Here is a 12506-nt window from a genome sequence, read left to right on the forward strand (position 1 = left end):
GACTTTTCTACTCCAGATAGCTGCATAAAGGAATAACAGATCTTTCTCACTGTGGTGATTGGACATATACAACTAGATCTGTCTGGTGTCTGTATTAGCCATGTAGCAACATCTGCACATATGAATGTCAATCAAATAATCCTGGGTCTATGACATCTAGTAAATAGTTACAAAATCTGCTGAAGTGATGGATATTTCGGGAGCTTTCTGGTCTACCTGCACTTACCCCCTTGTCCCACAAAGTACTAAGAATACTTGAGTAGTGAGTGTGAGGATGCTGAACGCCCTCTAGCGGCCTAGTCGGTCATTGCATGGTTAGTCGGCGGAAGCACGTGTGCTGGTGAGCGGAGGCTCGGTATGGTCACCCCGGGTTGCCTCTGCATTTCCCGGGGGCACGGCTGGTGTCGCACCGATTAAGCAGCGGCTATACCAGTACATAATACTATGTCTCAAGACTCCTATCACCCGCCGGCCAAGAAGTTCAAGCCCGGCTCCCTTCATTCCAATCACAAGTGGAAAGGAGCCATGCAGCCCGGGCCCAGGAAGCAGCCGGTGCCTATAGAGCAGCAGAGACGTGGTCTGCCCATCTACCAGGCCCGGGCACAGCTCATAGGACAGCTCCGGCAGCTGGAGAGCGCTGTCATCATCGGTGAGTTGGCTGAAGCTGCTCCGTGGTCAGGGCCTTGTTTACAGATGTGTACAGCCTGCGCAGCGGCTTCTCTGCACTATGTCCTCATGTAGGTGGATGGTCATGTATGAGCTCAGTCCTATATCTCCTGTGTAGGTGGTCTCTATGAGTGTAGTGAATATCTCCTCATGTAGGTGGATAGCCATGTATGAGCTCAGTCCTATATCTCCTGTGTAGGTGGATGGTCATGTATGAGCTCAGTCCTATATCTCCTTGTGTAGGTGGTCTCTATGAGTGTAGTGAATATCTCCTCATGTAGGTGGATAGCCATGTATGAGCTCAGTCCTATATCTCCTGTGTAGGTGGATGGTCATGTATGAGCTCAGTCCTATATCTCCTTGTGTAGGTGGTCTCTATGAGTGTAGTGAATATCTCCTCATGTAGGTGGATAGCCATGTATGAGCTCAGTCCTATATCTCCTCATGTAGGTGGATGGTCATGTATGAGCTCAGTCCTATATCTCCTCATGTAGGTGGATGGTCATGTATGAGCTCAGTCCTATATCTCCTGTGTAGGTGGATAGCCATGTATGAGCTCAGTCCTATATCTCCTCATGTAGGTGGATTGTCATGTATGAGCTCAGTCCTATATCTCCTGTGTAGGTGGATGGTCATGTATGAGCTCAGTCCTATATCTCCTTGTGTAGGTGGTCTCTATGAGTGTAGTGAATATCTCCTCATGTAGGTGGATAGCCATGTATGAGCTCAGTCCTATATCTCCTGTGTAGGTGGATGGTCATGTATGAGCTCAGTCCTATATCTCCTGTGTAGGTGGATGGTCATGTATGAGCTCAGTCCTATATCTCCTTGTGTAGGTGGTCTCTATGAGTGTAGTGAATATCTCCTCATGTAGGTGGATAGCCATGTATGAGCTCAGTCCTATATCTCCTCATGTAGGTGGATGGTCATGTATGAGCTCAGTCCTATATCTCCTCATGTAGGTGGATGGTCATGTATGAGCTCAGTCCTATATCTCCTGTGTAGGTGGATAGCCATGTATGAGCTCAGTCCTATATCTCCTCATGTAGGTGGATTGTCATGTATGAACCCAGTCCTATATCTCCTCATGTAGGTGGATTGTCATGTATGAGCTCAGTCCTATATCTCCTTGTGTAGGTGATCTCTATGAGTGTAGTGAATATCTCCTCATGTAGGTGGATAGCCATGTATGAGCTCAGTCCTATATCTCCTCATGTAGGTGGATTGTCATGTATGAACCCAGTCCTATATCTCCTCATGTAGGTGGATTGTCATGTATGAGCTCAGTCCTATATCTCCTTGTGTAGGTGGTCTCTATGAGTGTAGTGAATATCTCCTCATGTAGGTGACCACACACCAATATCTCTTCATGGTGGACTGTGTGAGCCTAGTACCTAGAAGGTGCCCACACTAGCATAAAGAATACCCAGGTACTTTATATGCATAGGTTGCTAAAGTCTGGTAACAGCTGGCACTGTATTTGCCATGAGGAGGGGGCATTTAGTAACTAGCCCAGCATCTGGTGGTGACCTGCTAGAGCGCCACGTCCCAGTGTGGTCACCTACTGTATTACAGAAGTGCAGCTTGGGTGTACTGGGGCATGATCACCCTAATAAACCACTTCATGAAGCACACTTCTGATTCTCAGAGAACACCCTGGAGTTTACTGTGCAGTTTTAATTATGACATAGTGCTTTCTTATTTCCATTACATGTGTATGCCAGGACATCATTTAAATATATGGAACATGAACACTAATAAAACTCAAGATGAATGCTTACAAAGCTGCAACTGCAGTGCAGAACTCCGCACCTTTGCTAAAATCAGTCAAATGAAATAGAATTTTGTTTGTATATTATTCCATTTTGTATATTATTCCAAAACATAAATCCTTGATGGAAAATACTGAAAACTGCAATGTATGAACACAGAATTAAGTGACAAGGGAGAAAACTGCAGGAAAGGTTGTCCGTATGCTTTATTGGGAGTACTCAGCAATGGGAAAGGGAATTATCCTATGCGAACAAACCCTTTAAATGTAAGTTTATTGACCACGTGCTGGAAAAATCATTGACAAATTCTACCATATCCTGTCTGTGATATATAAAATGTGAGCAAATCTGGCATTGAGCACCAGCACTGTTGGTTGTTGTGTTTGTAGCATATTCTGTATACATCTGTATCTTTCTATGCCTGTGTATCTCTTTCTATGCCTGGGTGTTATTTTTGGTATGTCCAAGTGTAATGGAAACTATTTATGTCTTTATGTTAAAGGGGAAACTGGTTCTGGAAAGACAACTCAGATTCCACAGTACCTATATGAAGCCAGCATAGGGCGACAGGGCATCATTGGTGTGACCCAGCCTCGCAGAGTCGCTGCTATATCTCTGGCGACAAGAATATCGGAAGAGAAAAAGACTGAGCTCAGTAAACTGGTAGGCAACTGCATTTATATTGCTGGTGGCGGTTAATGTCAAAAGGGGAAGTCTAATATAATTTAGTATGGAATTGCAAGGTTTATTTTGTATAGTCTTGGTAAGTTATGAATAGAGGATCATTTGCAGATTGGTGGGGGAGTGTAAGGTTTGGATTTACAACGGGGTATGAGCAAAAAAATTACTATTAATTCAGTTGGTAGCAAGTATTAAACCTGTATATTTTTACAGGTTTGAGCTTTAAGGTTCAAGATGTACACAGACTTCAGTCACTTATATTCAACTGACCTGTCACTTCACAACAGCCTAAGGCCCGGTTCACATCTGCGCATAGGTTTCCGTTTGGAGAGTCGCTTGGGGACTCCCAGAACAAAAATCTAATCCACGTAAAAAAGCGGTTACCTTAGGAAACATGCGGATCCCATAGACTATAATGGGTTCTATGTGGTTTCCGCAGAAAAAATGCAGAGAGAAAAGTGCTTTTGCAGGGCTTTTTTTCATGCGGAGAGGGGAACAGAATGGCCCGAACATAGATGTGAACTAGGCCTAAGGTGAGGAGATTTTACTTCTCTTAATTTAGATACTTCTGTGTTTGTATCGGCAGGTGGGTTACACGGTACGTTTTGAAGATGTTACATCAGATGAGACCAAAATAAAATTCCTTACTGATGGTATGCTGCTTCGTGAAGCAATTGGAGACCCACTTCTACGCAGGTATAGCGTAGTCATACTGGATGAGGCTCATGAGAGGACAGTGCACACTGACGTGCTGTTCGGCGTTGTCAAAACTGCACAAAAAAAAAGAAAGGAGCTTGGGAAGCTACCATTAAAGGTAAGCACAAGAAACTATCTAAAAGTCTGTCAGGTCCAAAATGACTCCAAACCAATTATAGAGCCGTGTAGGGGCTTTTAATAGGAGCAGAAACCATGCCTTTGTGACCAGAAAAAGGCTAATCAATGCAGAAATAATCTTCTTTTATGTATATACAAATCAACATGTGAATTCTGAAAAATTGGGTCGGCCCAATCTGTCAGACTTGCCTACAGACAGTTGTAGGCTGTAAATGTTATTTTCAGGTAAAGTAGCAGAAATTACAGCTGCCTATAGGCAAATTGGGGCCGCTGTCAGGTTGATTTGCATTTCCAGAAAAAGATTCTTTAGAGAAAATTTCAAGCCATTCCACTTTAATTCTGTTTTAATACTCACTATGTCCATATCTTGGTAGTACTTTTCGGCCACAAACCGGCAAAGGTATACGTTTTAGGTTTGGGAGACATTTTGGAAACAATAAGCCTCCCTTTGATATGAAATATGCGATTATATGATATTGTTTTTTTAATTTATTTTTTTAATTACAAGTAGCATCAATTACAATTCTGATACCAGGGTCCTATTAGATAAAGAGACTAACAATTTATACCGCAGTAGATCCTCATGATGTAGATTAGCTGGCATGTCTTTTTTTTTTTTTTTTTTCCCTGTGATGTGGAACTCATTGGGAGCCTAGATGTTGGTGGGTTTTTCTTTTTTTCGTTCCAAATTCCCACAAATATTGCTCAAACAGTAGCATGTTTTTTTTTACACCATGCTGAATTACAATGTTTAAGGTATGCAACCCAATGTATTTCCCCGCTCTTTTACCAGGTTATTATTATGTCAGCTACAATGGATGTGGACCTCTTCTCTCAGTATTTCCATGGAGCCCCAGTTCTTTACTTGGAAGGCAGACAGCATCCTATCCAGGTTTTCTATACTAAGCAGCCTCAAAGTGATTATCTACAAGCTGCTTTGGTTACAGTTTTCCAGATCCATCAGGTAATGTGAGGATGCAAAGCGTCTGAATTCTTCATGTGAAGTGTTTAACTAAGGCCTGGTTCACATCTGCGTTTGGTTTTCCATTCAGGGACACTGCTTGGGCCCCCCCGAATGGAAACCTATCCGCATAAAAAAAAAAAAGAGGTTTCCTAAGGAAATCCAAGGACCCATAGACTATAATGGGATCCGTGTGGTTTCCGCGCAAAAAATATGGAGAGAAAAGTGCTGCTTACAGGAGTTTTCTCTCTGCATATTTCATGTAGATAGGGGAACGGAATGGCCCGATTGGTGATATGAACCAGGCCTTGGAATATGATCTTCTTTCATGGTATTCCAGAATGAAAGGAAGATAAATTAAGCTATGTATGAAATGCCTTTATCTCAGTACTGTCGAATACTAATGATCTTGCATGCTCAGGGCTACTTACACATATACTGTGTCAGGGATCCAAGTGCAGGCAGTTTCTGTATTAAATGCTCTCTTTGTAAATATTATTTGAGAAACAGCAATCTCATTCACTCTCAAGTGTTCTGGTTTTACTGTAGTGCATGTATTTATTTATTTTTTTTGTTCCTGTAGGAGGCACCACCGTCTCATGACATACTAGTGTTCCTAACTGGTCAGGAAGAAATTGAAGCAATGACAAAGACATGCAGAGACATAGCAAAGCACCTCCCAGATGGCTGTCCCCAGATGACTGTAATGCCCCTTTATGCTTCTCTGCCACATTCCCAACAGCTCCGTGTTTTCCAAAACGCCCCAAAGGTAAGTCTGTCACCCAGAGCTCTTTGCTACATCAGTGTCCCCAGAATTTGGATCTCAGGCAGCTTCCTTCAATTGCTCATATGCAGTGCATCTGTGTACAGTGAATGCACACTGAAGTCTGCACAAGCATTCCTTTTTCATTCTTAAAGTTTGTCATAGAGTTGGTATTGATGGCCTGTCCTGAGGATAGGCCTGCTGGATCCTCACCAATCTGATATTGAGGATAGGCCATCAATATCAACTCTTTCATGACCTCTTTAAATATGTTTAGGTAAGTTTAAAATTGTTAAAGAAGATTTGTTCCAAAGTGTGAGAGCATGCTTAACTTTATCAACACTGTCCCTGAGAACATCAAAAGAAGCATAACTTGTTTGTTTTTCAGGATCATCGCAAGGTTATTCTTTCAACTAATATTGCTGAAACTTCCATCACCATAACAGGAATAAAATATGTAGTAGATACAGGCATGGTAAAAGCAAAGAAATATAACCCTGGTATGTGTCTTTTGTTTTTTTTTCAATAGTAGCATGCTGATGTGTGCAAATTTACATGATCTATGTTTCTAACAACAGATATGCTGCAATCCCAGGTAGAACCTGTCATGTCTCTAACCACAATCACTGAAAGAGTAACTAAAACATAACTTTTAATAAATACGATTAAAAGGATTCAAAAATAGATAAATTTAGTCACAATTGACTGTGTATTGGGGACAGGGCTATTGGCGGTACGTCTGTGGTAAAATACCTAAATACCCCAAATTTACAGACTTTCCAGTTCCCTATTTACACTGTCTAAATAACTGACCCCCCAGATATTATCATGGAGTCTCACACTATCAGAGGCCTGAATTCCCATAAGCAACTGACATAGTGGCAAGGATTAGGCGAGAAGGCAAATGTGAACAAATCCCTTCAGTCCACTCGCTGCTGCATGCTCCAATAAAGCATTCACCCTGCCACCTTAATTAACCTGCTCCTCTACGCGTTTCATAGCCCTATTTCGGACCTACTCATCAGGAGGAATGAGAGGAAACTCATTGGTTATGAGAAGATGCGGTAAAAACCACAATTCCCCCACCCTTGATGGTAGGACGGGGTACTATTGATATATATTTCCAATTCCACCCCATTCTGAATTTTTCACCAGCTTCCAATGAATGGAATATTAAATGGTACCCTTCCAAAGTACAATATACCCCACAAACATTACATCCCACACTCTGTGAACGAAAGGTACAAAGTTAGGGAGTTTGGAAAACAAGGAGTCAAAATTTATTTATTTTTTTTAATCAGTTTATGTTCTGACCTAAATGAATTGCATTTGTTCCCGTAGAAAGTGGTCTTGAGGTTCTAGCAGTGCAGCGGGTATCCAAGGCCCAGGCCTGGCAAAGAACTGGTAGAGCAGGTAGAGAAGATAGTGGCATATGCTACAGACTCTACACTGAAGAAGAGTTTGAGAAGCTTGAGAAAATGACTGTGCCAGAGATACAAAGGTAAGTTGTAGAGGTTTTAAAATTAAAGAGGACCTTTCACCGATTCGGGCACAGGCAGTTCTATACACTGCTAGAAGGGCGTCCCTGACTGACTGTCAGGAACACCCTTCTGACTGTAAAGAGCTACGGTACCGGGACCGATAGCTCTTTACCCGGGGCACAGATCGGGAAAGCCGACAGTGTGCTGAATTCAGCGCACTGTCAGTTTTCAAGCAGTATATAGAACTGCCTGTGCCCAAATCGGTGAAAGGTCCTCTTTAAGGAAAAGCAATTGGTGTCAATGATGTTTTTATTCAAAGCTAAAGCTGATCACAATAAATCAATAAAAATTTATGTTTCTTAAGTTATGTTAAATAGATATATTATAGAAATGGGCACTTTACCGATCCAGACAGCTTCTTCCAGATCTATTGTTTCTTAATATGGAGTTGAGTTAAAAGATGCAAGTTTTATGTAGTGGGAATTTTAGGTGTGTTTTGGTATTTGTGTGGTTATCGTTGGATCTGCACCGATGTGAACTACACAAATGACCCCTTTAACATTATACAAATAAATTGCCCATATCCCTATGCAAAGCAGTTTTAAATTACGGTAATCCTAACTTGCCTGCCAGAGGAATTGTTTATTAAAAAGATCTTTAATATTTCTGTATGGGTTTCAGTCTGGATGCGTATTATTAAAATAGATATAATTATACAGCCATTATACTATATTCATATTAAGTAACCATAGAATGTTATATGTAAAAGCGTGTTCTTAAAACTATGAAAAGGATTAATTATAAATGAAGTGTGTCTTAAAAATGTTTCCTACAGGTGTAATCTGGCCAGTGTGGTGCTGCAGCTTCTTGTCTTGAGAGTTCCTAACATCCTCACATTTGATTTTGTGTCAAAACCCTCACCAGGTATGAGCTCATTCTACAAGATCTAATCTAAGAGGAGTAAATAAATTACATTTGTAGTTTAGTTTGGTCTTGCATCTTTGGCTTTGAAAACCTTATCTAAGATAAGTTTCAGTCCTGGCCCCACGTGGTGGAAACGCTGCAGGAAAGATTGCAGTGTTTTACAGTCAGGGCAAAGTGGATGGGATTCTAGTGAATCTCATGCAGACTTTGCAGTAAAAACCGTGCTGCGGATACACCGCAATTTCTATAACCAGCACAGTTATGTATATCGCAACATGTCAATTATACCTAAGGAATGCCGACGGTTTCTCCATAGGTGTAATTGAAACTGAAAGCCCGCAGAGGAAATCTCTGCAAACTTTCTATCTAAAGTACTGTGGTAAGAACCTCAATTCGTTGCCGCTGCGTTTTTTCCCGCAGCGCTTTGTTGCTATTGGATGCCACATGGGTACTTTCTAGGACTCTAGTATTGCTGGTGTGTAGAGATGAGTGAGTACTATTCGAAACGGCCGTTTCGAATAGCACGCACCCATAGGAATGAATGGAAGCGGCCAGCATGCAGACTTTGCCGGCTGCTTAACCCCCTGCGTGCCGGCTGCGTCCATTCATTCCTATGGGTGCGTGCTATTCGAAACGGGAGTTTAGAACAGTACTCGCTCATCTCTAATGGTGTGTTTACGAGTAGGCCATCTGTAGTTGATTGGTGGGGGCTCATCTCCTGAAACATCTGACAGTCAGCAGAGTGGAAGAAGTACACAAGTCATTTATTGTTCTTCTGTTGCATTCTGTACAACGTTAGCAAAGAAAATTTTGGCATACTCCATTTTAAGGAATATATACGATGCTATCTTCCATGGTCATCTATACAACTTAAAGAGCTAGCTATGTATTGGAAGTAAAAAATAGACAAAAAAACCCTTATCCTGTAACCTTATTTTTCAGATTCTATAAGGTCTGCTATGGAGCAGTTGGATCTGCTTGGTGCAGTGGAAAAGAAGGAGGACCAGATAATTCTTACACCATTAGGGAAGAAAATGGCTTCTTTTCCTTTGGAGCCTAAATTTGCAAAGGTAATTTTATTTATTTTCATGGAGTATCAAGATGCCATGGAATGGACATCCACATTTTTTCAAAGGCTCCTTTCACATTGTGTCATGGTTTTAATTGAAAATGCAAAACATGAAGTGCCAAATGCCGTGTGTCACAGACCCTGTTGAAGTACAGTGAATTATCATGGTGTCCATCATTTTGATGGGAAGAATAGTACTACATGTTGCTTTTTTCTTCCTGTCCAAGATGATGGAATCTGCGATTGAGGCCCTTGATCAGGTTCCACATTTCATTGCACAGAGGAGATCCTGACTATTGTGAACATAGTGTTCAGGTGATCAAAACTGTATGATCATAGCTTCCGCCACTAATTGCAGTCAAAATATTTAGAAGCAGGAATGATAATTACAGATGGAGCAGATTTTACACTGATGGAAACGATGTGTATTTGATACCATAGATGTAATGACACCTCAAAAGACATACTGATAGGGAATTTAGATTGTGAGCCCTATATGGGACTGTCAATGTCTGTAAAGTGCTGCGGAATATGATGTCGCTATATAAGTAAGCATGATAAATAATGATTACTCTTAACATTATTGGCTTAGGCTTTAACATACCACTTTTTTTTTCTTTTCAGACTATTCTAATTTCTCCAAAATTTCACTGCACAGAGGAAATCCTGACAATTGTGGCACTGTTGTCTGTCGACAGTGTTCTTCACAATCCACCTGCCAAACGGGATGAAGTGCAAGCAGCACGCAAGAAGTTTATTTCTAGTGAGGGAGATCATATCACCTTACTCAACATCTACCGAGCATTCAAAAACTTGGGTAAAAATAAGGCAAGTTCAACTGTGCTATTGATATTACATTTATCAAAACATTTGCACCATATCCTGAACCAAATACTCTGCCTATTCTATCAGCACTCAACACACAACATGAGTAAATGTCATAGGAAATCGCTCTGAAAACAGCAGTCTAATTAAGTATTGTTCACACAACATATTTAAAGATATTAGGGCAGATTTTTGAAGAGTGGTGTTACTCGCATCACTCTTCATAGCCCTGCAGCCACTGGGCTTTGCACCTGGAGGAAAACGTATGTCAGCTTGTAACGTTCAAAAAAAGCTTTGAGCCTAGGTAAATGCAATCCATTTTTAGCATTTTATTTTTGCATTTGTTAAAAGAATCCACAAAATGGATGCTAAAAACATAATGTGATCAGACCTTAGATTAGCTCTTAAAGTGGCAGTAACAGCTGCAAAATGCAACTTAGAAGTTACATTGTGGTCAGGAAATAGTTATTGCTCAATACATGCACATAACTCCTGCTTCTGAATATTCATCTGGAATGTGTATTAAAGATATATATTTAAAACTGACAATTTTATTACAGGAATGGTGCAGAGAAAATTTTATTAATGGCAGAAATATGATGCTGGTGTCAGAGGTTCGTGCTCAGCTAAGAGACATTTGTATCAAGGTACTGTTCTTCTTGCTAATTTATTTTACAACTTCTATTTAAGAAAATTTGGCACCTGGTTTATGCTCCTCAGCATAAAGTAGTGAAAAAGTTTGTGATTTCAGGGCTGTGTCATTCACTAGGTGTGTTACACAGCAATTGTATGAAAACGACTATATCTGCTGCAGTTGAATTCTGTGTGACTCACAAGCAGTGGGCTCCTTCTTATTATGATTGATAGCTTTCTTCCTATACTGTGCATAGGGATAAACCTGTCAATAATAAGCAAGGGGAGCTCGCAACACATGATTATTGGAGAGGAACCTACTGCAGTATATATCCACTAAAGGACACAGCAAGGTAATGTGTGTCCCTTTTAAACTTCAGATGGAGTGGCATAAACCTGGTCACAGATTCCCTAAAATCACCTTGGTTATGAGATAGAAGTTCTGTAATCAAGCGCAGACTATATATGGTTAAATTAGTGAGTGGTAAGATCTTGCTGCCAGAACCTTGGTTTGGGGGAAGTGGGAGCTTCATAATGTACCTGCCAACCAACTTTAAAAAGACACTTGGGAGAAATATTTCAAGAGTCCTCTCTGTCAGCCGATCCGCATCGTGGACAAACATTGCTAGTGATGCTGATTGGTTGAGAGGAGTATCTGACGGCAGCTCATAACGTTCTATAGCTTCTGTCACTCACTGGGTGAATCTTATGGTCTTCATATTAATGAGAAATAAATGCCAGATTTTCACTTAAAGTACCTTTGTCTTATGAGATACACACCCTGCCTTGTTACAGTTTCCATCTAATGTTACTTTGTTTTGACTTCAACAGATGTCAATCCCAATAGAGTCATCAAGAACAGATACGCGCAATATCCGACAGTGCTTAGCTCATGGCCTATTTATGAATGCAGCAGAGCTGCAACCAGATGGAACGTACACCACAGTTGAGACGCACCAACCCGTGTCTATACATCCCTCCTCTATTCTTTTCCACTGCAAGCCAGCCTGTATAATCTATAATGAACTTCTTCATACTTCTAAGTGCTATATGAGAGACTTGTGTGTTGTGGATGCTGAGTGGCTGTTTGAGGCAGCGCCAGAATATTTCAGGAGAAAATTAAAATCTGCAAAGACCTGAGAAGCAACATTTTGTGCTAAATAGGATTTTGCTATAGTGGTCTATCGCTACTTGATTCTGTAACTCTTCCAATAGGAGTTGGAACGCCTTTATGTGGATAAGAGTGTTATTCAGATGTTTTTATATTCTAATTCTATAGGGTTAACATTCAGCTATTCCATTACTATTATGATTATGCTTGCCTGACAAACCTTCCACACATTAAAAAACAATCTATAGTCCAGAGCTATGTAGCTGAGCTCAACCTTTAAAAATTTCACTTTATGAAATCTAAATGTAATATTGAGCAAGTCTGCAAATAATTTGCTTTGCTTAATTCTCTCTTCTCTAAATCTTCACTTGGATAAGTAGCTGTAATCCCACTACCTTCTTATCTGAGATTATATACTAGAATAATTATACAGTATAAGTCTGACTATAATTTCTGTATGGGGCATGATGTAACAGGATGGGCCATGAAGAACGGGACCCTGTTTTCCTTGTGTGGTTTGTAGAGCATAATGGATAAAGGAAGGATGATAACCTGCCTGTTACAGTGGTTCAGTAATATTCACAAAGAATATTGAACCCGCAATCCATGTACACGTAGCTGCATACCACATGCTGATATTTGGATATTATAGAGGCTGTTGGTGCAGTGCGTGTCTTTATTTTTTAAAGGGGTATTCCCATAACTCTTGCAGCCTGAAGGCTCTGTGCTCTCTTCACTTCCTGGATTTCTCGGCACATTGGTGGGCAGGGTTTCACTTGCTCTGCT

At 40.8% G+C, this 12506-nt stretch overlaps 1 protein-coding gene across 1 annotated transcript; it reads left to right on the forward strand.

Moving 5' to 3' along the window:
- The first annotated feature begins 351 nt into the window (after nucleotides 1-351).
- Nucleotides 352-11969, forward strand: DHX33 (DEAH-box helicase 33). Its single transcript, XM_075264884.1, has 12 exons — nucleotides 352-649; nucleotides 2941-3101; nucleotides 3706-3933; nucleotides 4747-4917; nucleotides 5498-5683; nucleotides 6066-6177; nucleotides 7019-7178; nucleotides 7994-8082; nucleotides 9025-9152; nucleotides 9776-9979; nucleotides 10537-10623; nucleotides 11441-11969. Exons 1-12 carry the CDS (start codon nucleotides 445-447, stop codon nucleotides 11747-11749), a joined length of 2040 nt encoding a protein of 679 aa, XP_075120985.1. The 5' UTR covers nucleotides 352-444; the 3' UTR covers nucleotides 11750-11969.
- Nucleotides 11970-12506: the final 537 nt, after the last annotated feature.

Source organism: Leptodactylus fuscus, chromosome 2, assembly GCF_031893055.1.
Source record: "Leptodactylus fuscus isolate aLepFus1 chromosome 2, aLepFus1.hap2, whole genome shotgun sequence".
NCBI classification, from domain to species: domain Eukaryota; kingdom Metazoa; phylum Chordata; class Amphibia; order Anura; family Leptodactylidae; genus Leptodactylus; species Leptodactylus fuscus.

Coding starts and splice junctions, on each gene's coding strand:
- DHX33 (XM_075264884.1), top strand. CDS start 445: ATGTCTCAAGACTCCTATCACCCGCCGGCCAAGAAGTTCAAGCCCGGC. Junction 650..2,940: donor GGAGAGCGCTGTCATCATCG/GTGAGTTGGCTG, acceptor TTTATGTTAAAG/GGGAAACTGGTTCTGGAAAG. Junction 3,934..4,746: donor TTGGGAAGCTACCATTAAAG/GTAAGCACAAGA, acceptor CTCTTTTACCAG/GTTATTATTATGTCAGCTAC.